This window comes from Jaculus jaculus, chromosome 16 (assembly GCF_020740685.1).
Source record: "Jaculus jaculus isolate mJacJac1 chromosome 16, mJacJac1.mat.Y.cur, whole genome shotgun sequence".
NCBI lineage: Eukaryota > Metazoa > Chordata > Mammalia > Rodentia > Dipodidae > Jaculus > Jaculus jaculus.
The window spans coordinates 50011925-50034823 of record NC_059117.1 but is presented as its reverse complement, the minus strand read 5'-3'; the positions used below and the strand labels follow the sequence as shown (position 1 = coordinate 50034823).

At 41.9% G+C, this 22899-nt stretch overlaps 1 protein-coding gene across 14 annotated transcripts in view; it reads left to right on the top strand.

Moving 5' to 3' along the window:
* Positions 1-22899, top strand: part of Erc2 (ELKS/RAB6-interacting/CAST family member 2) — a 1023973-nt gene that overhangs the window by 426202 nt on the left and 574872 nt on the right. For all 14 annotated transcript variants that reach the window (XM_045136003.1, XM_045136012.1, XM_045136010.1 and 11 more), the window contains 3 exons: positions 9557-9694; positions 17334-17474; positions 21195-21335. In XM_045136003.1, the coding sequence (XP_044991938.1) occupies positions 9557-9694; positions 17334-17474; positions 21195-21335 (420 nt within the window). The remainder of the gene's footprint in view (positions 1-9556; positions 9695-17333; positions 17475-21194; positions 21336-22899) is intronic.

The window sequence follows — 22899 nt, the reverse complement described above, 5'->3', positions numbered from 1 at the left end:
AAGCAAAACAAAAAACCAAAACAGAGCAGAACAAAATGGTAAACTGGGACTGGAGAGATGTCTTAGTGGTTAAAGGCACTTACTTGAAAAGCCTGATGACCTGGGTTAGATTCCCCAGCACACACATAAAGCCAAATGCACAAAGTGTCACATAAGTCTGGAGGGTTTTTTTTTTTTTTCAGTGTCAAGAGGCCTTTTGGGACCCATACTCACTTTCTGCCTGCCTCTTTCTCTCTGACTCTCTCTCTCTCAAATAAATAAATAAAATATACTTAAAAAACTTTTACACTGAAATAAACTCTTGTCTCTCACAAGCTGTTTCTGATTGGATATGTTGCCCCCTCAAAGAAGGAGGTAAGTTTAATAATTGTGAATCACATAATCCGACAAAGGACAGGTATTTAAAATATATAAAGAATCATTAAAAGTTAACAGAAGGGGCTGGAAAGACGGTTTATGTGGTTAATGCACTTGCCTACAAAGCTTAAGGACCTGGGTTTGATTCCCCAGTACCCATGTAAAGCTAGATACACAGGTGCCACATGCATTCTGAGTTTCTTTGCAGTGTTTGGAGGCCTGGTGTTCCCATTTTTTTCTCCATTTGCCTCTTTCTCTCTCTTAAATAAATAGTTGAAATATTTTTAAAAATGGAAAAAGTGAGTTGGAGAGATGCTCTGTGGTTAAGGTACTTGCCTGCAAAGCCTAACAACTTGAATTAGATTCTCCAGTACCCACGTGAAGACAGATACACAAAGTGGTACATGTGCCTGGAGTTCCTTTGCAGTGGATGGAGACCCTAGCATGCCCATAATCTTTGTCTACCTCACTTCTATATCTTGCTGCTTTCAAATAAATAAATAAATAAATAAATAAATAAATAAATAAATAAATAATATTTTTAAAAAGATACTGAAAAGTCAACAAGAAAACAAAATTAGAAACACTCCAACTAGAAAACAAGTTGAAGATGTGAAGTGGCATTTCTGTGAGGAAGTAAATAAACATATGGAAACACATGAAAAAATCATTAGCTATTTGTATTGCAAAATAATACTATACCTATCATAATGACAAAAAAAAAAACAAAACAGTGGCAGTATCAAAACTTGGTGTGGGGCTTAGTGGTTAAGCGCTTGCCTGTGAAGCCTAAGGACCCCGGTTCGAGGCTCGGTTCCCCAGGTCCCGCGTTAGCCAGATGCACAAGGGGGTGCACGCGTCTGGAGTTTGTTTGTAGAGGCTGGAAGCCCTGGCGCGCCCATTCTCTCTCTCTCCCTCTATCTGTCTTTCTCTCTGTGTCTGTCGCTCTCAAATAAACAAATAAAAAATTAAACTATACTTAGAGTTAAAACTTGGTGTGAATGTATGGAATCCAGATCATTCCTGCATGATGGTAGGATGCAAATTTGATGCTCTGGAGAACAATTCTGTAACGTCTTACTCAATAAATGCGACAACTTCCATATGACACGGTTGCATCCTGGCAGCAGTTATACCAGAGTAGTAAAATGTTATGCTTACAGAAGACAAACCTGTATGTGAATGTTCACAGGAGCTCACTTGTAATAGAAAGTGGAAACAAACCAAATGTCCCTCAACAGGTACACGTTAAAGCAAGCTGACATATTCCTCCCATGGTATACAACTCAGCAATAAAAAGCAATGAGCTATTGATAAGCATAACAACTTGGACAGATGTCTAGGCAGCTGTGCCCACTGGAAATAGAGCCAATCTGAAAGGGTACATACTGTATGACTGCATTTATGTCACATTTGCAAAGGGATATAACTGCAGAAATGTGAGTGTTGTTTCTGAAGTCATCACAGGCTGGTGACACAGAGCTGTTTGGACTACTGTTGGAGAAGTCTGGGTTAGACATTTGCCTTACAAGGCTATAGGCATGAGAGAAGATGAGAAGGAGGAAGAGATAGAGAGGGAGAGAGCGGAGGGCATGTTTTCTATTTATCTGGCATGGTGGTTGCGAGTTAGGAATATTTGAGCTCTCCCTAGGTGTAGTGGGTTGAGGTTATTATTTTTTTTTTTTGACCATGCAAACTCTGAATTAACTTCTTTCTAAAATCTTTTATTTTTTTATTTGCAAGCAGAGACACAGATAGAGAGAAAGAGTATGGGCACGCCAGGACCTCCAGACACTGCATACAAACTCCAGATGCATGCACCACTTTGAGCATCTGGCTTTATGTGAGTACTGGGGAATCAAACCCCAGTGGTTAGACTGCAGGCAAGCTTTAACCACTGATCCATCTCTCCAGCCCTGAATGAACTTCTGATTTTATAAAGGGCATCTTGAAGGTGGAAATGCCAACATTTTGTTTCTCAGCCTCTCACTGTTGGGTGGGTTGTCTTTCCTTGGGTGTGCATCTCATCTAATGAGACGCCTCCATCAGAGTTGCTGTCCTGTGGGAAGGTGAGGGATTCTCTCTGCTGCAGTCAGTGCCATGGGACATCATGACTATAGTAGTGATGGTATCCAGCTGGGTCTGGTTGAAGCCTCAGTGGTTTTTAGCTGTGATGGCTTCAGCATTTCCACATTATGCTAGCCTTTCTCCTGACTCAGTTCTCAGCAGTCTGGTACTTTTGTGAATATCCATGCTTTTGTTGTTGTTGTTCAAACCTCCCAGGTTGTTCCTGTTGCTTCATCTAATAATTTTAGCTGCTGTTTTAGGTGTGGATAACACAAATTCCACAAATACATCTTATAGAGTAAAGAAACTTTATTATTAACTGAATTTCAGAATTTTATAGAGTATAGAACCAGAAAGAATTACAAATATAAATGTGTCACAGTGTTGGTCCAGCCTTATGTGGACCTTATTCATCATGTTTTATTTCTTCTTTGTAGATACCCAGCGCTGAAGTAACTCAGCTGTCACCTGTTCTGGCCTCTTCCCTTTATATAATGCACTCTCTTCAGGCTTGGTTCCTTCCATGCTCCTTTTCTTTCCCCCTCTCTGTATGTTCAGAAAATTTATGTGAATGCCCTGACCAGAGCTGCTCATGTGAGAACACTTGTCTTAACAGAGCTCACAGAAAATACATTGTAGAGATAGAGAGTAAAGTGGTAATTTTCATACATAGTGCATGAAAGGCTCAGGGATGGAAGCCCAACCAGCTGGAGGGTTACAGGCAACTTTCCCGTGGAGGCAGGGTACATGACAGCACCGAACATTTGGGTGGGAGTTGAATGGGCACACAGTTCTACTGGGAAGACGGTTCCCACCAGTGGAAGTGGCAGGCATGATTTGGCAGGGTGGGAGCTTCTCTGGGCATGGTGGAATATCAAATGCACCATCTCTTGAAGTGAACTTCTTAGGGAGTCTGGGCTTCATGTGGAGGGCAATGTGAGACACTGTTGGGTTTGAAGGAAGGAAGTCATAACCATGGAGATAAGAGTTTTAGTGGTTGCAACATAGAGATCAAACAGAAGTGGAGACAAATGTGGAGTCACAGAGGCTGTGGCTGTTGGTCAGCAGTAATGTTCTTTAGTTGGTTTTCAGGCATGCTTAGAGGCAAGAGTCAGTCCATCCATTGGGACTAGGGTGATCACATGATCTCTAGGATCTGAACTGTTCCCATACTGCAAGCTGTTCACTGCCACACAGTGCAGCTCCAGTAACTGATGGCCCACACCAGAGAGCACCTACCTTCAGTGGGGGTCAGGGAGTTTCACGTCCCGGGATGCACAGACCCACCTCTGACCAGAGTCCCAGTGACCAGTGTGTAGTCTGTGTAAACAAATGGATTAAATTCCTGCAACATGTAAAACTTTTCATGAACCACCTGAGCTTCCACTTTGATCATCCCCCCCACCAAATTCCTATGATTTGAATCTTGTATATCAGTAACCATTTCAAGAGAAGATCCTAGGTGGGAAAGATGGCTCAATAGTTAAAGACACTAGCTTGCAAAGCCTCATGGCCCAGTATCCACATAAATCCAGATGCATAAAGTGGCACATGCATCTGGAGTTTGTTTGAAGCAACAGGAGGCCTTGGTGTGCCCATATTCACTCTCTATGTCTGCCTCTTCTTCTCTTTATTTATTTATTAGATATGGACATATTTTGTATGTAAACATCACATGTTGGTACCATTCTTTCCCTCCTCCCTGCCCCTTTTCTGAAGAGGCCTTCCTCATTGGGGATGCAGGTCAACCCCATGGGGATTGTGGGTCATAAATTATGGGGCAACCATCAGTTATGAGGGAGAGGCAATGTCTCTGTGCAAAATGACCCAACTTGTGGCTCTACAAATCTTTCTGCCTCTCCCCAACATTCTGCAAAATTCCCTGAGTCATGCTGGGAGTGTTTTAAGTCTTCATCACTGATGGCCACTTAGGAGCATCTAGATGTCTGGTTTGGTAGATGTTGAGTATCCTCAGGATCTTTCTCCATCACCCTTGTGCTGATATCAACTTAATTAAGAGAAGAGAACAGTATCCTTGTTCATTTCCCAAATTCCTCTGTGGTTTCACCTGGGGCTGGGGTGGAGTGCACTGGTTCGTTTATCTCCTTAAGTCCAGTTCCCATCTGAAAAAGAGAAACAGATTCTTCAACGGAGAATGACATCAGCACCAGTTAAATGGGATAGCCGTTATTAATTTAGAGACAATTAAAAGGGATTAGACACTTTTATAGTCTAAGGTTAGTGGGAGTTTGACAATGGAAAGCAGAATCATTACCTGGATATAATTCTGACTTGTTTCCCAGTTCAAGATGTGGCTTCCTTTCCACTGAGAAGATCGGTTAGCCAATCCAAGAGCAGGTGGTTACCCACCATGGCTGTGTGCCACTGTTGCACTTGTGTGAGCATCACATTAGGTTGTTTGCTTCTGAGTAGCTTATACTTTGAGTTGCTTGGCCAGACATTGGCCACTTTCCCCTGGTAGCTCATGCAACACCTTAGAGCACCAGATGGGCTAATTAACCGAGAACTGGCTCTCCACTGGATTCCAATCAGGTCTCTCCATGGTCCATGCTGACAGTGATTGGTCTCTTCAGCAGTAAGGTCTTAGCATTAACTTCTGGTGGGTAATCAAGTGCTCTGACAGAAGTCTGTCTTGTTTGCTTTGGGATATCTAGTAGGTCTTTCTTATCAACAGCTCATTGTAGATGTAGACCACATCCTGGTACAGGGAATTACAGGACAGCACCAAGGGAAAAGAAAAAAAGAAAAAGCCAGAAAAGAAAGAAACATGAGAAATTTGAGGTTAAGTTATATCTCACTCTCTCCAGATCCCTTTGATTCAGGTCTAAGGTTCACTTGAGGGTTCCACCTTTTAGTCTGATTTCCAGGATATAGGATTCTATGGTACCAGTTCAATTTGGGTTCATATTTTGTGCCCCTCCCACCCTTTCCTTTCCTCAAAGCCCTACCCTTCCTATTGTCCAAACCTCAAGATGTTACTCAGTTATGCCAGCAACTTGGGCTGATCCAGGTTAGGAACTGCAGATGAGTGAGCTCATGTGGCAATTGCGTTTCTGTGATTATGTGAGTTCACTTAAAATGATCTGTTCCAAGTTCGACCATTTTATATAGATTTCAGTGTGTCGTTTTTTCTTACTGCTGAGTAGAATTCCATCATGTAGATATACCACATCTTTATGATCCATTCCTCCAATGATGAGTACCTGGGTTGATTGCAGTTTTTAGCTGTTATGAACTGAGCAGCTATAAACATGGTTGAGCAAATATTTCTGAACTGAGATGTGGAGCTTTTAGGATAAATGCTCAATAAAGGAGTAACAGGGTCTGCTGGTTATTCTATATTCATCCTTTTCAGGAGTCTCCAAATGGATTTCCATAGGGATTATACCAGTTTACATTCCCACTAACAGTGAATGAGAGTTTCTATGTTTCTACAGCCTCACCAACATTTGTTTTTATTTATTTTGTTAATGTTTGCTATCCTTACTAGGGTAAGGTGGAATCTCACAGTTGTTTTAATTTTCATTTCCTTAATGGTTAGGGATGTTGAACATTTTCTTAAATGTGTGTTAACCCTTTGTAATTCGTCCTCTGAGAACTTCCTATTTAGTTCTCTGCCCCACTTTTCCTCTCTTTCTCTCAATAAATAAATAAATAATTTTTATTTAAAGAACAAGATCTTGCTTTTATTGAAGGTGTTATAGGAATTTGTAAACATAAGAAAACTGAACAATAATTTTCTAAAAGACACAAAATTTCACATTGGGTTAAAAAGAAACATTTCTTCCTGCATTAACCCCTTTCAAGAAGCAAAATTTCATCCTAAGAACCATTTTGGTTTTTCACAGTTGGCTGAAAAATACCTTTTGGTTCTGTCAATTATCTTCAAGAAAAATACTTGGACGATGTAGAAAAGCATGTGGAAGACGAACAAGCTTGTCTTAGCAGTGGAGGCCCTGCTTGCCATTCTCTCTCTGTCTCCCTCCTCCTCTGTCTCTCTCCCTCCTTCCCTCTCTCTCTCAAATAAATAAATAAAATATTTTGAAAAAACAAATAAAAGCTAAAAATAACCCACAATGTCATGAGCCAGGTAACCATGGTTCACATTAAAAAAATAGACTCTGCATGGTTTGAAAAATCCAGCAGAAAACTCCTAAACATGTGAATTAGAGATTCTCTTCTACCACTTGTGTCTTAGATAGCTTCTTCCCTGTGATTTTCACCTCCAGGTGTACAAATCTTCCTAGATTTTTCTTTTTATGTGAGAGACTGTATTTTCCACATTGCTCTTCATCTTGTTTACTCTCTGAAAACTCAATGCTAATGATCGTTGTGCATCATTTCTTAAAGGGGATGTCCCTGGCTCTCTAAATATGCATCTCATTCCAAGTCTGCCCGCCAGTCATGTCTGCAGTATCATTAGCTTTCTTACCAGCTTAGATTCGAGGCAAACAGATGAATACCTGTGTATCCTTAGGTCTCACCATCCCCCATTACTCTAGCTCTCAGACTCCTGGCCCTTGGTCTTTTTGATTTTCCTGGTAATCTGAGGATGTTTCCTGCAGCCTCACAATAGGTACTTTGGCATCTCTGTCCAACCACAGTCCCTTTTAATCGGTGCTGCCACTCTCAGGGCACTGGTGCCAGAGTGGGCTTGCAATCACCGTGCACTCCGTGTCTGTGGAGAGCAGTATACCCTGAGTGTGAGTGCACTCAGAGTAACACTGTGCCCTCTCCTCCAGGCTGCCAGTGCTTCCCTATGATGCCATGTGAATTCCGGTATCTTCCCTGGGAAGGGTGGTCAGATGGATCCTGGCAGATGTGTGGGAAGAAGTGCTGCTTTTGAGAAAGGAAGTCAACTGTGTGATATATATCACCTGAATTTCCAAGGTGTTCATCAGAAGGCAGAAGAAGGGAAGGTATAGAGAAAGAACAAAGGACTGGAGGGAGGAAGGGGCAGAGAGGGCAGAAGAGAAAACAAAGAATTGATGGGAGGAAGGAAGCCCATCTTTGTTGGCCCAGGTTTATTGAAACTATATATTAGCCAAGCCCTTGTCTTGTAGAATTTGGTGCAGATATGACATTTTGTTTCTCTTTAGAGCTATGGATTTTTTAAAAACAACTTCCAAATCAGTAATCTTAAATTTATTATTTATTTGTGTGTGTATTTGTGTGCAGGCATGTGTGTGCACATTGCCATGATACATGTATGAAGATCAGAGGACAACTTTGAGGTGTCTGTGTTCTACTTTCTTTGAGACAGGGTCCCATGTCACTGCCAATGAGCTTCCAGACTGCCCTGGATCATTAGACTCGCTGAATCTGCAAGCTTCAGAGTCTCCTGACTCAGCCTTCCGTTGTAGGCACATTAGAATTACAGATGCAGGTGCATGTGACATTTGGCTTTATGTGGATGCTGGGGAATTGGACCTGTTCTGACAGACTTAGCAAGCAAGAGCCTTTAACTGCTGAGTCATCTCCTTAGACCTGTGTTTTGTCTTGTGTTATGTTGTGTGTTGTTTCCAGACAGGGTCTCACTGTGTAGCTCAGGCTGGCCTAGAACTCATTACGAGGCAATCCTCTTGCCTCAGCCTTCTGACCCAATGTTGGGATTAAAGTTGTAAGTCATCAAACCTGGATTCTTTTATATATATTTGAGGAGGGGCGGTAAACATATGAATACAGGCACACTAGGGCTTCCTGCCACTGTAAATGAATTCCAGATACAGATGCCACTCTGCATCCGGCTTTACATGGGTACTGGGGAATTGAACCCAGGTTGTCAGACTTTGCAAGCACTGTCTTTAACCACTAAGCCATCTCCCTAGCCCAGGCCTGGCCTCTTTAGAGCTATTCTGATGATGCAACTAGTACCACCTCCATTGATACCATTGTCCCATGTCCAGTGCCACATCCAGCCTGGTGTGCATTACAATTTCAGACTCGCATTAAAAGAATCAAGTCCTCACAACTTTCTGGAGCCACACATGATGAAACATGCATTTGGAATGATTCCCTGAGAAAGCTGGGTGCAGAATACAAATATTTTGAATGGACTTATCATAGAGTTGTACTGCTTTTTTTCCTTGTCATTTTAAAACCCTTAATATGAATAAATTGTTTGTGTTAATGGGCTTTTCTTCAAAAAATCCTTAGATAAGAAATACAGGGCTTGAAAGCAGAGAATAAAAACATGAATGATAATGGACTCAATGCCCAGGAGAAAGTCATTGCTGCTGCTGCTGCTGCTGGGCAGGCATTCTAACCGCCTATGTGCCGTGTTTATTTCAGGCTGCGCATAGTGGATAAGAGTAGCTGGTTGGTTGCCAGCACTTAGTTGCCAAATGGAGTGTTTAGTACTTGTTACGTACGACTTCTATCACAACTTCTTCCCATTAGCAGTCGACTGGTGATAACCTACTTGGCTTTTCATGTGGTCACTTTGAAACAGCCACTTGACAACGTTTGGCATGTCACAGAGTCTTTAGAAGGATGGAGGAGTGAATGAGGGAATGACTGAATGGGGGTACAGCCATACACGGATGTGCTGCTGGGTACAGAATGGGCACCCAGTCAGTGTCTGCTCAGTGAATGAATCCAGATCCTTGGAACTTTTTTTTTAACTCACTGTACCAAGTTCAGGTCTATGGACTATAAATTTAAATTCTGATGAAGGGAATAGAAATAGAATAATAAAATGTACATGTCCAAAGGGTCTTCATTTTTATGGATGAAGTATTCTATTCAGCCATATTGTTATTTATTTATTTTTTGTGTTTTGAAGGTAGGGTCTCTAGCCCAGGATGACCAGGAACTCACTCTGAAGTTCCAGGCTGGCATTGAATTTATGGAGATCCTCCTACCTCTGCCTTCCCAGTGCTAGGATTAAAGGCAAGGGCCACCATACCCAACAATATTGTAATTTAAATACAAGGTTGTATGAAGTGGATGAAAATCTCATCAACATCTTCTCACATCTACCTTAAGTGTACATAATATTGACAATGTTTGTAATCTTATAACCTGTGCTTTTAATAGATTACTTCAGGAAACTTGGCCCTGATTGCATATGAAATATATATTACATGTGGTGGTTTTTTAATTTTTTTAGATTGAAAACTTGCAAGAGCAACTTAGGGATAAAGACAAGCAATTGACCAACCTGAAAGACAGAGTGAAGTCACTGCAAACGGATTCCAGCAACACAGACACAGCGCTAGCCACGTTAGAAGAGGCCTTGTCAGAAAAGGTGAGTGTGGACTCCAAAGTAGGTCTTCAGGATTGAGGAAAATTGTGTTGGGGGGAGATTGTCCCAACACACAGTAAATGTGCCTGAATTTCCCCATCGCTCCAGTCCCATCTGGCCCTTATGCTTCTATATCAACCTTTGTGTGAGATGTGGCTCACTATAGGCAAGGGCATCTTTCTGACATGCAGATGCTGCACCACCCTTGGCCTCCTGGAAAAAACAAAACAAAACAAAACCTAACAACAAAACATCCACTGGCTAGATCCTTAACCTGCTACATAGGGCCCAGTTCTTCCTCCTGATCTGGACTTTTTCTTTAATTGTTTTTTTTTTTTTTTCTTTTTGGTTTTTTAAGGTAGGGTCTCTAGCCCAGGCTTTCCTGGAAATCACTATGTGGCCTTGAACTTAGGGTGATCTTCCTACTCCAGAGTTCTTTGAGTAACAGCACATACCATCAGCATCTAGCCCTTTGCAACCAGTACTTCTCTGCCTGCCTGGTCCCTCCCATAATTCTCAGCCTCATGGTCTGACTCTCTCCCTTGAATTTCTGTGCCCTTCTGTGCTGGTCATGTGGATTGACCAGTATTCTGTGTCTCCTCCTGCCTGCCCTTGCTCTTGCTTGGCCTTCTGTTTCCCTTTCTGCAGACTTAAACCTTCCTTCTTCCAAGAGCTTGACTTCCTGAGAGGGTTTGCTGTACTCTAGTGCTAGTCAGGAATGTGGACTTTGGCTCAGCGATTAAAGGTGCTTGCTTGCAAAGTCTGATAGCCTGGGTTCAGTTCCCCAGTAACCAAGTAAAGTCAGATGAACAAAGTGACCCATGCATATGGAGTTCATTTGAAGTGGCAGGAGCCTCTGGCATGCCCATACTCACTCTCTGTCTGCCCTCTTCTCAATATATATAAATAAGTGAAAATATTTTTAAAAAAAATGTGGACTTTACACATAGGTTGTATGGGTTCAAAGGCCAAATCCAATACTTCATAACTTGGGCAAGTTACTTAGTTTGTCAGTTTATTCACCTGTAAAAGGAGCTAATGAAAATCCCCACCCCCAGTGAACTGTGTTATATTGAGGAGAAAATGCATTGCTGTAGAGTATGTTTAGAACAGTAGGTGTAAGTTATAAGTGCTATTATTTTAGGAGTTGCTTCCTTGGAGATGCCTTATAGGTACTCCCATTCTGTTTCCTGAACATTGTGAACTTTCCAGATCTTATTGTAATCAGAAATGCTCATGCCCCATTTTAACGTGATTAATTGCCTTTCATTACTTTACTGCCGAAACAAACAACATGTCCAACGTGTTCTAGCTCGTTACCCCCAGGGCTTAGCACAACGTCTTTTTAAAAATATGATTTATTTACTAGAGAAAGGGAGATAGAGAAAAAGAGAGATACGGGTGATGGAGAAAGAGAGAAAAAATGGAGAGAGAGAGGGAAAAAATTGGAAAGAGAGAGAGTAAGTAGACCATGGGCAAAACAAAGTCTTCAGATAGATTTGCCATTTTGTGCATCTAGCTTTCTGTGGGTACCCGTGAATTGAACCCCGGGCCAACAGGCTTTGCAAACAAGTGCCTTTAACCACTGAGCTATCTCTCCAGCTCTTAACAGATTGTCTTATGAAGGCTACCCCATGGATCTTGTGACAGATGCTGTTTGGGGCAGTGGTATACAGCAGAGAACAGAATGGGTGAAAATCTTGGATGTCACAGGGTTCTCCTTCTAGTAGGAGTAAGGAGAGGACTGATAGGAAATAAGAGATATATATGCATTGCATCTCCTGCAAATGAAAAGAAATGGACGGGTACAGCATTTGCTCTGGTTTAATGGCCAGGTTTGGATCAGACAGGTGACATTTATGAGAAGACATGAGAGAATAGTGGGGTGGACAGTGTGTCTTCCTGGAGGGAAGGTGTCTTGGGCAGAGGGTATGACAAATGAGAGGAGTTTGGGGGAAAGGTGGCTAATGTCTCTCATGGATTGATATGAAAATATAGTCTAAAGCTTGGATTTGGGGCTAGAGAGATGTCTTAGCTATTAAGGAACTTGCCTGCAATGCCAAAGGATCCAGGTTTGATTCCCCACATTCCACATAAGCGAGATGCACAAGGCATGCTAGGTGCTCCAGCCACTGCAAACCAACTCCAGACACCGGCACCACTTTGTGTAGGCTTTATACAGTCCTGAGGAATCAAACCTGGGTCTTTGGCTTTTCAGGCAAGCACCTCACCTGCTCAGCCACCTCTCCAGCCCTCTGCCAGCCTTTTTGATTCTGTTGCACTTTGCATAACTTGTCCACAAACACAGGGTGTGTTGTATGGCTGTCTTTTGGAATGTCATGGAGTTATGACAGCCTTGCTTCCTATATTTCCTGTTATAATAATCTATAAACTTGGAGGACTCCGGGGCAGTGAGGTCAAGTGGAAGGAGATCTGGGTGCCAGCCCTACCTTGGAATGAACTCAGAGACCCTGGCCAGTCATTTTCCCTTTCTGGTCCTCAGATTTCCCCTTTGTTGGATGTGAGGATTCCGTAGGTGGCCAAGGAAACCGTATCTCTGTTGCATCTTTCAGTTTGCCAGGGTGCAGTGTTAGCACCTAGTTTACTAGTTTGTCACTATTTACTAACTCAACACATGGTGCAAACTTCCCATGTCTTTGTGTCGCCAGTGAAAATATTGACTCCACTGCATAGGGACTGACTGAGGCCTTCATGGCATAAATGCCATAACCCCACTGAGAAGGGCCTCCAGGATAATGGGAGCTGGGTTATATGATAAAAAGTATAATATCTTATATTTGAAATAAAATTTTTAAAAGTATAGATGCTAAGGAAAAGGTATAACTCTAGGCCTTGATAGTCTTTACAATCTAATTAAAATTATGAATATATAACTTTAGAATTAAATTATAATATTTTATTTGCAGAATTCTAAGACTATATTATGAGTGATTTTTCAGAGAAACTGTATTCAGAAGGGATGCTAATTCAAGACCTGTTAAAATTATCTACTCTTCTTACATGTTTGACTGACATAGTATCAGCCCATTCCCCACTTCTTGATTTCTTTTCTTAAAATTCACAGAATTAGACAGGATTTTCCAGTCATGAATTCTGGGATTTATCTTTTTTCCTACCTGAGCTCTATTAATATTTGATTTACTCTGGTTAAAATCTCAAAGCAATTGCCAATTCTGAAATTATTCCTTTTGCTTAAGAACTTCCTGTGAGGCCCAGGGGATGTCAGGGCAGAGTGCTTTTGGGGGTGGGGAATCAGTTTGTCTCTGTGCTGTGCTAGCTGGGGCAAGTCTCCTCCTCTCTGGGCCTTTCAGGGTCTAATCTTTGAGATGTACCTTTAAATGACTTGAGCTCCAAGTTTCATTTTCTTCTGGGAGCATTCTGATAGTGAATTGTTCGGTTTTCTCATCTGCCATCTCCGGCACATGACATGGGACTTGGAGGAGCTGAGAACTTAGGTAACTGCAAGGACCAGACAGGGCACGAAACTGAGGGAAGTAGTTTGGTGGCATGCAGGAGGGACTGCTAGTGATTGTGGAAGCTGGGATGTCCCTGACTTGTCTCAGTAACTCCAGGTCAGATTGTAAAGCATGACAATGATTACATCCAACAGCATCACCCCCTGAACCAGCTTTGACTTGGAGCTGCTCCATTCCAGACACAATGCGTAACTTAGTTTTAACTTTCACAGCAACAACGAGTGGAGAGTATTTTAAAAGGTACCCAAATCAGAATTCTAGTATATTTCAAAATCATGGGTCATGAGCTGGAAGGATGACTTAGCTGTTAAGGCATTTGCCTGAAAAGCCAAAGGGCCCAGGTTCAATTTCCCAGGACACGCATTAGCCAGATGCATAAGGGGGCGTGCACATCTGGATTCATTTGCAGTGGCTGGAGGCCCTGGAATACCCATTCTCTCTCTTTCTTTCTTTCTCTATTAAATAAATAAATAAATAAATAAACATTTCAAAAGACAAATGACATAGGAGCTGACAAGGTTCTGCATCATTTGGCAAGCAGCTAAAGGTTCAACTGTTTGCTGCAGTAGGTAGTAAACATTTAGGCATATCTAACTAGACATATCTGCTATTACTTGTTCCTAGGTAGGGTTTCACACTAGCCTAGGCTGTCCTGGAACTCACTCTGTACTCCCAGGCTGGCCTTGAACCCAGTGGTCTTCCTACCTCTGCCTACCAAGGATTAAAGGCATGTGCCACTGTGCCTGGCTAAGGCCATTTCAAAAATACCCTTTCATAAGCCCCACTTCTTACATGCTCTGATCTAGTTATTTGGCTGAGAATCCCAGGAGCCCATGCTTCTTAAACATGCCCTGAGATTCCATGTGGAAGGCCATGGGGAAGAAACACTGAATCTCTACTCTTTGATTTTTACAATGGGAAGTAGCTTCATAAGGTGACATGACTTGCTTATAAACACAACATTCAGGCATATGCCATATCATTCCTCACTTTTGGGCTAGGCAGGTGATGCATTAGCATTAACACTCCTAGAAGCCACTGTCACCAAGTCTTAAGTTAGCCTGTGGTGGGTGAGACATTGTTTTCTCTCTTGGATATCTATGTGTTCCAGGTCATCTAGCTAACAGATGGTGAAACAGATCCTTGTTAGTTACTTTTGTGCAGCTGTAACTGGACAGAATGACTAGAAGGGAGGAATGATTTGTTTTGCTCACAACTTTGTAGGTGGCAGTCTGTCACTACGAGGAGTGCATGACAGGGAAGAGCAGTTCACAGTATTAGTGGCCAAGGGCCTGGGCAATATAGGAGTATAGGAAAGGTCAGGTCAAATAGAGCTCCCCGGACCGCACCCTAGTGAACTACTTCCTCCAACTCGACTCACTTTCTGCTTTTCACCTCCTAATAAGGCCATCATAGGATTAGTCCATTCATTAGGTGTTTCTCATTCCGATCAAGATGACAGTTATGGGAAGGGGGAGATGGCTCCGCAGTTGCAGCACTTGCCTGCAAAACCTAATGACCGAGGCTCTATGCTGCAGGACCTAAGTAACGCCACATGTTCAAAGTAGCCCATGCATCATTTGTAGTGGCTGGAAGCCCTGGGGTACCCATTCTTTCTCCTTTCTCTCTCTGCTTGCAAATGAATAAATACATAAAATATGACGGCTATGATCAACCATCCCAAGGACTCAAACACTCTGACCCTTGTGTTCATCATAATATCACACTGTATACGCAAATGACTTTTTCTTCACAAACCCACCCATCCACGTGCAGTTGAACACACCCTTTGCAGTAAGGCATGGTGTGAAAATATAAAATGGCCAGTAAATTTTTATGGGTTCCGAAGTAATTATTTGTTCCCTCATAGCACTGGGATCAAACTCTGGGCCTCACATGTGCGACACATGCCACTCTACCACTGAGTTATGTCACGAGCCTTTAATAAGTAAACTATTTGCTGCCTTTGGCTGGTGGATAGAACATGTCAGACACTGTTTGTTGTTTCTCTTGGATTATGGTACTTGGTGTGTGTGTGGGGGGGGGTGGAGGCAGGGTGGCGCTCTTTTCTTTTAACTTCCAGGAACTTAACTGTAAGAAGAATGCAAAAATAATTCTACTCGCTGAGTTAAAGTTGTATGTGACTTGGTCTGGGTGTGTAGCTGTGTGGTAGAGTGTGACTCTACCCTGGGTTTGAGCTCCAGTGCCACTAAAGAAGAGGACTGAGTGTGATGTAGAGAGGCTCAAGAGCCTGAACGGACTGTGTTTATAAAACGGGTCTCACCCAGCCTTGCAGTAGCCACCTCACAGATAAGCAGTTGGAAACACTGGATAACAGAGCCTGAGGCCCCTGAAACACAGTTTCTATGCAGTTGGTGATAAAACCTGAAGTGATTAGACCTCTGCAGAAGCATGTGCCAATGCAAATAAGGCTAGAACAACCGCACAGTGCCAAGATTACTGCAAGTTACTTGTTAATCAAGCAGATCACAGCGTATTGGGGCCTTTTAGCACATGTTCTTGACATTTGGCCCTGTGCAGGTGATAGCTAAATTAGTTTTGTGATTGATGGAGAAATATTTTGTAATATTGAATCATCAGTAACTTTAAATAACATTGTAATGTTTGCTGGTTTCTCTCTCTGTGGTTGTTTTTTTTTTTTTTTTTTTTTCATTGAGGCCTCATTAGTAGTATCTAGTGCTCACAGCTACCTGGCTTACTTTCCAGAGGATTCTGACACTTTCTAAATGTTAACGCACAGGTTTACATTCTATGACCCTTGCTTGAAGCCAAGGGGATCCTTCAATCGAGTGTTCCTTCCATCAGCCTTTTGAAGTGCCTGTGGTATGCCAGATGGCTTGTTCAGCTCTGGGTCAACAAGATTCATAGGACTCCAGGGCAGGCTGAGGTGGGAGGACAGACAAGCTGGGCTGGGAGGATGGACATGCAGTACAACCATCCCAGGAGTGCTGAGTGGGAATAAATGCCATGTGATCTGGCCCCCAGGGTTCCGGGAAGCTTTCCAAATGGTGAGGTGAATGGTCAGTGTGGACCTTTAGAAATGTCACCTCGACCTCTGTCTGGTGCAGGTGACAGGATGGAGTGGACTGGGCAGCGGCTAACCAGGGTCAGCACAGACAGAAGGTAGAGAGCGCCTAGCTACCGAACCTGCTAAAAGTCCCGGAGGTTGGCTGCGCCCTGAGGCCATTCTCGTTCTTATAAGCCCAGGAACATATCAATACCCAGTCAAGGAGAGTTCTATCTCATTGAGTGAGTTCAGGCCTATGTTTACAGACGTGTAGTCTCCTGAGCCTGGCTGATGGTCAGAAGCTCTGATACCAGGTTGGGCATCCTGTTATGTACTGGGTCTCTTTAGGTCACAGTTAACCTCTCTGAGCTCTGGGCACTCTCACCTCTTCCCTGCCACCATATGTGCCCTTGTGGTTGGGATAATGGCTGATGCCAAGCAGGTGCAGCAGTACCAGCGTGGAATGTACTCTTAATCCAGGAAAGCTTTGCTTGACTTTTTCTTGAACTAAACCTTTATTCTGGAATCTTTGTTGATTGTCAAGAAACCACTGGGGGGGGGGTAGGATCCACAGATATGAACCAGACATACTGGTAAAATCCTGTATCTGATGGGTTCATCTTTGTCTCACAGTTCTCACTGAGTTCTTCAACCTCAGGCCCTAGAGACCTAGTCTCCACCTCAACACCCCACAGTCCTCTAAGTCGCCCAAGAAGAGTCTTTAGAATCCAAAGAATGCTATTTGATGCCAGGTGTGGAGGCTAAACAAATGGCTGTGTCCTGAAATCCTACTCCTTCCCCTGGCCTGTGCAGGGCTTTGGAAAGCCAAGAGTCTTGTCACCTAAGCCTCCCTCTTCTGGAACTGCTCTAAAATGGTCATGTGTAATGTGTTTCCTCAGAGCTTGAGCAGAGACCCCTTGCCACCTTGTGATACCGGGTTGCATCCCCGAGTAGCACAGGTTGATTGTCCCTCACAGGTACGGCAGAGCACAGCTCTTCCCACAAACCCAGTCTTGAGTTTTTCAGGGGGTTACCCAGAGCACTGTTTTGACAGATGGTTTCTCATTTCCTCTTGCACAATGTTTTGAGTTCTCAACTCTTGGCCTTTACTTCACAGGAGAGAATAATTGAGCGTTTGAAAGAACAGCGAGAGAGAGATGATCGGGAAAGACTAGAAGAGATAGAATCCTTTCGAAAAGAGAATAAAGACCTCAAAGAAAAGGTCAATGCTTTACAAGCAGAACTGACAGAGAAGGAGGTGAGTTTGCTAAAGCATGTTATAGCCTTGAAAGTCTGTTTTCATCAAAGCTGACTTCACAGGAGGTCTTAGAGAACATAGGGCTTGGTGTGAAGATGTGGGGGGTGTGGAGAGACCTTTTTCTTGGACAGCCACCTGAATTCTAAGGAAACTAATTCTTGGGTCTTTCTTCATTAGCGATGCTCCCTGGGCATCTTCTGTCTTGCTAAGGACACAGCATAGCTCCTTGAACCCTGCTGTGTTACCTCACAGCCAAGTGCACCGGTGAGGATGGTAATAAGAGCAGAGTAACGGTTCCTCTTAGTGGCAGTCTGTTGTTTGCCAGGGCCTTACTGGGAACTTTACATTCGTCTACGCTACACTGTTGTCAGGGAGAGGACATGGTGCCACATGCAGCTGCCCCTCTGGGATATTTCAATGTCACATAATTAAAAACAGTTTTCATGTCATAGAAGACATGAATGAATGAATGAGTGAATATATAATATAATAACATAAGTGTCACCTGTGTTTTGATAGCATGACAACATGTTTTAAGAAGATTTCCTGCCTGGAGAATTCTGGGAGGATGTTCTGGGCCACACTCCCCATGCTCCTATAACCCCATCGTTTCTCCTGAGGATATGCGGGTAGCACTCTCTGAGAAGCCGATATGCATGTTGCCCCTGTTTACTGCTTGCCAGGAGCGCTTGCTCCTTGGACTTTTCGACTCCTTCCCCCTGCTTTGTAGCTCCAGCCTACTCTTCTTCTTTCTCAGCTTCCCAGGGTCATCTCACCCCTCAGTGCTGATAAGTCTGAACAGGTTAAAGTCCTGCTAAAGCGGGAATTGCAGCTTGGATGACGTGTTGGCTTAATTCAGGTGTCCCCCATAAAAATACGTGCTCTCAATGCTAGGCTCCCAGCTGATGGAGATTTGGGAAATAATACCTCCTGGAGACAGTATATTGTTGGGGCTAGCCTTATGGGTATTACAGCCAGTTTCCCCTTGCCAGTGTGAGGCACACTCTCCTGTTGCTATTCATCTGATGTTGGCCAGGAGGTGATGCCACCATTTTCCCTTGCCACCACCGGGCTTCCTGTTAAGTATGTAAGCCAAAATAAACCTTTTTTTCCCACAAGCAGCTCTTGGTTGGATGTTCTCTGTCAGTAATGCAAACCTGACTTGAGGAATTCCAGAATTTATATCCCTAAAATTTATGCCTGTTAGATTTTTTTAAATATTTTATTGGGGCTGGAGAAATTGCTTAGTGGTTAAGGCATTTGCCTAGGAAGCCAAAGAACCCAGGTTCAATTTCTCAGGACCCACATAAGCCAGATGCACAAGAAGCACATATGTCTAGAGTTCGTTTGCAGTGGCTAGAGGCTCTGACATGCCCATTCTCTCTCTATCTGTCTATCTTTTCTTCTATGTCTCTTTACTTGCAAATAACTAAATAAAATTTAAAAATATTTTTTATCTATTTATTTGAGAGTGAGAGACAGGGAGATAGAAAGAACAGAGAGAATGGGTGTGCCAGAACTCTAGCTATTGCAAATGAACTACAGATGCATGCATCACATTGTGTATCTAGCTTACATGGATACTGGGGAATCTACTGTGGGTCTTTGGTTTTGCAGGAAAACACATTAAGCACTGAACCATCTCTCCAGTTCTCTGTTACTTTTATAACATATATATATATATATATATATATATATATATATATATATATATATATATATATGGAGAGAGAGAGAGAGAGAGAGAGAGAGAGAGAGAGAGAGAGAGAGAGATTATTTCTTTCATGGGAACATTAAAAAATCTAAATATTTGCCTTACCACACTGCACCACTAATTCTGACTTGGTGGACCTGTAATTCACATATGACAGAGGCATACCACCTTTGTCCTTGTCTGTAACATTCTCCACCCATCAGAAGTGTCATCTGTGTGTTTATACTTACAAATCAATGCTTGTACTTGGGGAATGGGAACTTGGTAGCATGGTAGAACTTAAGCTTGGAGTGAAAATAGTTCCGTAATGAGTGTCAGCAATGGCCAGATCCCAAGTCAGCATTTCCCATTCCTGTAGAGTGTGCCTCATGCTGCCATTGACAGGTCTGCCAGCAAACAGAGCCAGACCCAGAAAAGTATCTCGGAGAAATTCACTGCAAAGGAGTCATTTATATGCTAATGGAAGCTGCACTAATCCAGTAGGTATAAGCTCACTGTCAGGAGGAGCAAACTGTCTCACACAGGGTACTGTCACCCACAGCAGATATTTCTGATCTTATGAGAAAGGCTAGATTCAGACCCATGCAGGGTACAGAGAGTCATCTCTTTACTTGAAGTCAACTGATTATACATGTTACTCATGTCTGGAAACAAAGCATCCTTTCATACCACCTAGATTATTAACTAGGGACTGTGTAGCTTAGTCAAAATAAAGCTGGCCATCATAGCTGGCAATTCACAGTTCATGAATAACAAACAGCAACATGGAGCTGCAGTTAGCAGGGAACTTATGATTTCATGGGAGTGACCATGTGTCTTCACTATGACAAAATGACTGTAGTCCTTTAGTATCTCTTCTGTGAAAGTGATCTTCTAAAGAGCATTTAAATCAGATTGTGGACCTGGTATGAGACTTGAATCTGTCTTTAATAGCTAGGTAACCTTGGACAAGACACTTAACTAATAAGAATTTCAACTTCCTGACTTGGAAAATGAACATGATTGACCTGTTCCTGAGAGGGTGGGTAGGAGCATCCTGCTGGCTGATGATGACCTTCTGCACCAAGGTCATTCTGGTGCACATGAAACAGCCGAGCATAAAGCGGTGGCAGCATCAGTATCTATTGAGAGACCACAGTGTGCTGTCTTCCTATGTGAGCTAATGTTGACAGAAAGGAGGTACACACAGCTTGAATTCTGATGAAACTGACTCACTTTAGTCCTATAGTCCAGATTTTGAAATGAATTATTTCCCCATAGGTAGTAAAATTGTGTTAGTAGGTAAGTAATCATTTCTCTGGTTTTTGGAATTTAAAGGACACAGGGTGGTTCTTATTATCTAGATGTAGTAGATGGCTGAGCAGTATTGGTAATTCCATATCTGAGTTGGGTGAGTCATTGGATTTGTTGACTCTGCATTGCAAAAAGTTAGCACTTAAAGTCTACATTATCCTGAAATTTATAATACCTTTATTTTTGATTTGCCAGAAAATATTTGAAAAATAGTGATCATTTTATTTTTCCATTAAAGAAATGGAGACTGATAACTGTAGCAGGACATTTCTACGCTTGATCTGCCCTCGAGCAGGTGAGGGGAGCAAGCTGCAGCTTCAGTGTTTTATTTCACATTTGTCTTAGGATCTGCACCACCTGGCAGCAATAAATGTAAATGGAAGGTTCCATGGGTTTCACCTTGCTGTGACACTTGAAGATCATCTCAGGACATTCCTCATTAGCTTGACTTTGAGATGTGAAAAGTGCATTTACTGACCACATCATTTGGTCATATTTGGTTCTACTGCCATTAGATCCTGCTGTGGTTTGTAAGCTAGCCAACTCTAACTTCCTGGCCAGAGCTGACTATTGTTACCTTAGTAAGACTGTGTTTGCCCTTTCTGTTCAATTCATATTTTTTCTTTGGTAGGCATAGAATCATTGTATTCATATTGAAGACATTGCTAGGCGAAACAGCAATGCTTTACTTACTTGCATTCCTTCTCTTCCAGTCTAGTTTAATTGACCTCAAAGAGCATGCGTCTTCATTAGCCTCTGCTGGACTGAAAAGAGACTCCAAATTAAAATCTCTAGAAATAGCCATCGAACAAAAGAAAGAGGAATGTAGCAAACTGGAAGCACAGTTAAAAAAGGTAAGTGTAGTCTAAGAAAAAAAAAAAAAAAAACTGCTCATTTTAGAGTGGACTTATAAAATGGAAAAGAGAAACATTCTAAAAAACATTTTTTAGAAGAAACAAACTCTTTATCTCTTGCTGTCTGCTGATAAGAGAATTAATTAAATGCTCAACTTTATCACTAACAAGTCTGTATCAAATCTGCTTGAAAAATTATCTTAGGTTTCCTGTCTAAAGAAAACTTGAAAAATATAAAATAGTAGCAGAAGTGGAAAATAGTATATATATTAAAAAAAACAGCTATCACTCTCTGGGCAAATCTAAACTACCAGAAAAGGTTACTGAAAATGCTTGCATAAAAATAAAGGATACAGGGACTTCATTGTGCTTTGATAAACTTTTACAGCTTTCAGAATTAGGTCAGTTTTTGTATTAGAATGTTGTAAAAATTTTCCTGGCAGCATCAAGTTTCTAGAAGTTCATTGTAGTAGTTCCTTAGCCTATCTGCAGAATGACTGTACTGAATCAATAATGGCCTTATGGTCTAAGAAGAAATCTTGCTGTATTTAGGACCCTGGAAAAGAAAGCAGGGTCTCTGCATTGTGGCATTCATGTGCTTCTCTCTGACCTGGACAGTCTTGTGAGGTGCATTTCCAGTCATGTTCCCTTGACTTTCCCCCTATGTTGTTTGGTTTGTCTATACTCACTGTGCACATAAACTCATCACATTATGAGTTTAAACATTTTGTTCTCTTTGACAGCTTTTGAACTAACTCAGAAGAAAAAATAAGAATCCAAACATTCAAATAAAGCATTTAATAAAGTTTGACTATGTATGATTTATAGTACAAAAGGATGAAGATTTATTAGCTATATTTTAGAAAGTAAATGAAATGGGTGAATAGGAATGTGAAGGAAGCATACTTCCATGGAACAATTATTTTGAATAAATGTTAAATACATTATTTTGTGTGATGTAATATGCAACTGATATAGAACCATTTTGTGCTCAGTACACAGGAGATATTAAAAATTCATCATGAAAAATTTCCCACTAGGAAAGTCTGCTTATTAATACATAAACTATAAGTATACAGATCAAATCTATTGATAAAAAGATAGCAAAAAATCCACATGGAAAGTCCACAGATTCACAGTCTATAAAACATCTCCCTTATTAAAGCAATATTTAGCTAATCAGAGATCTGGAAGTTTAAAAAAAGTTTAAATTGTCCATTTAAGGGTTTTTAAATAGAGATTGACTTTGTTATATACATTTTTCATATGAAATACATTGTTGACACATGCATGAAGGTGTTGTACAATATAGTTTAGTTTTCCTGAATAAAACAGGTTTGTGGTTAGAAGTCAGATTTGAAGATAACTTTATGCAAGAAAGAAATAGATGCACTGTCTCCTTGTGCTGGCACTCTATGTGATTCTGCCTCCACTGTAGTTTGCTGAGTGTAAGAGCAGGTCCTCAAACTCACCCCAGGGTGAAAGATGCCCACCATCACTCTGTTGTGCTGTCATGGAGATCAGGGCATCCATCTTGGGAATTCTGAAGATATGAGCTCAGTAT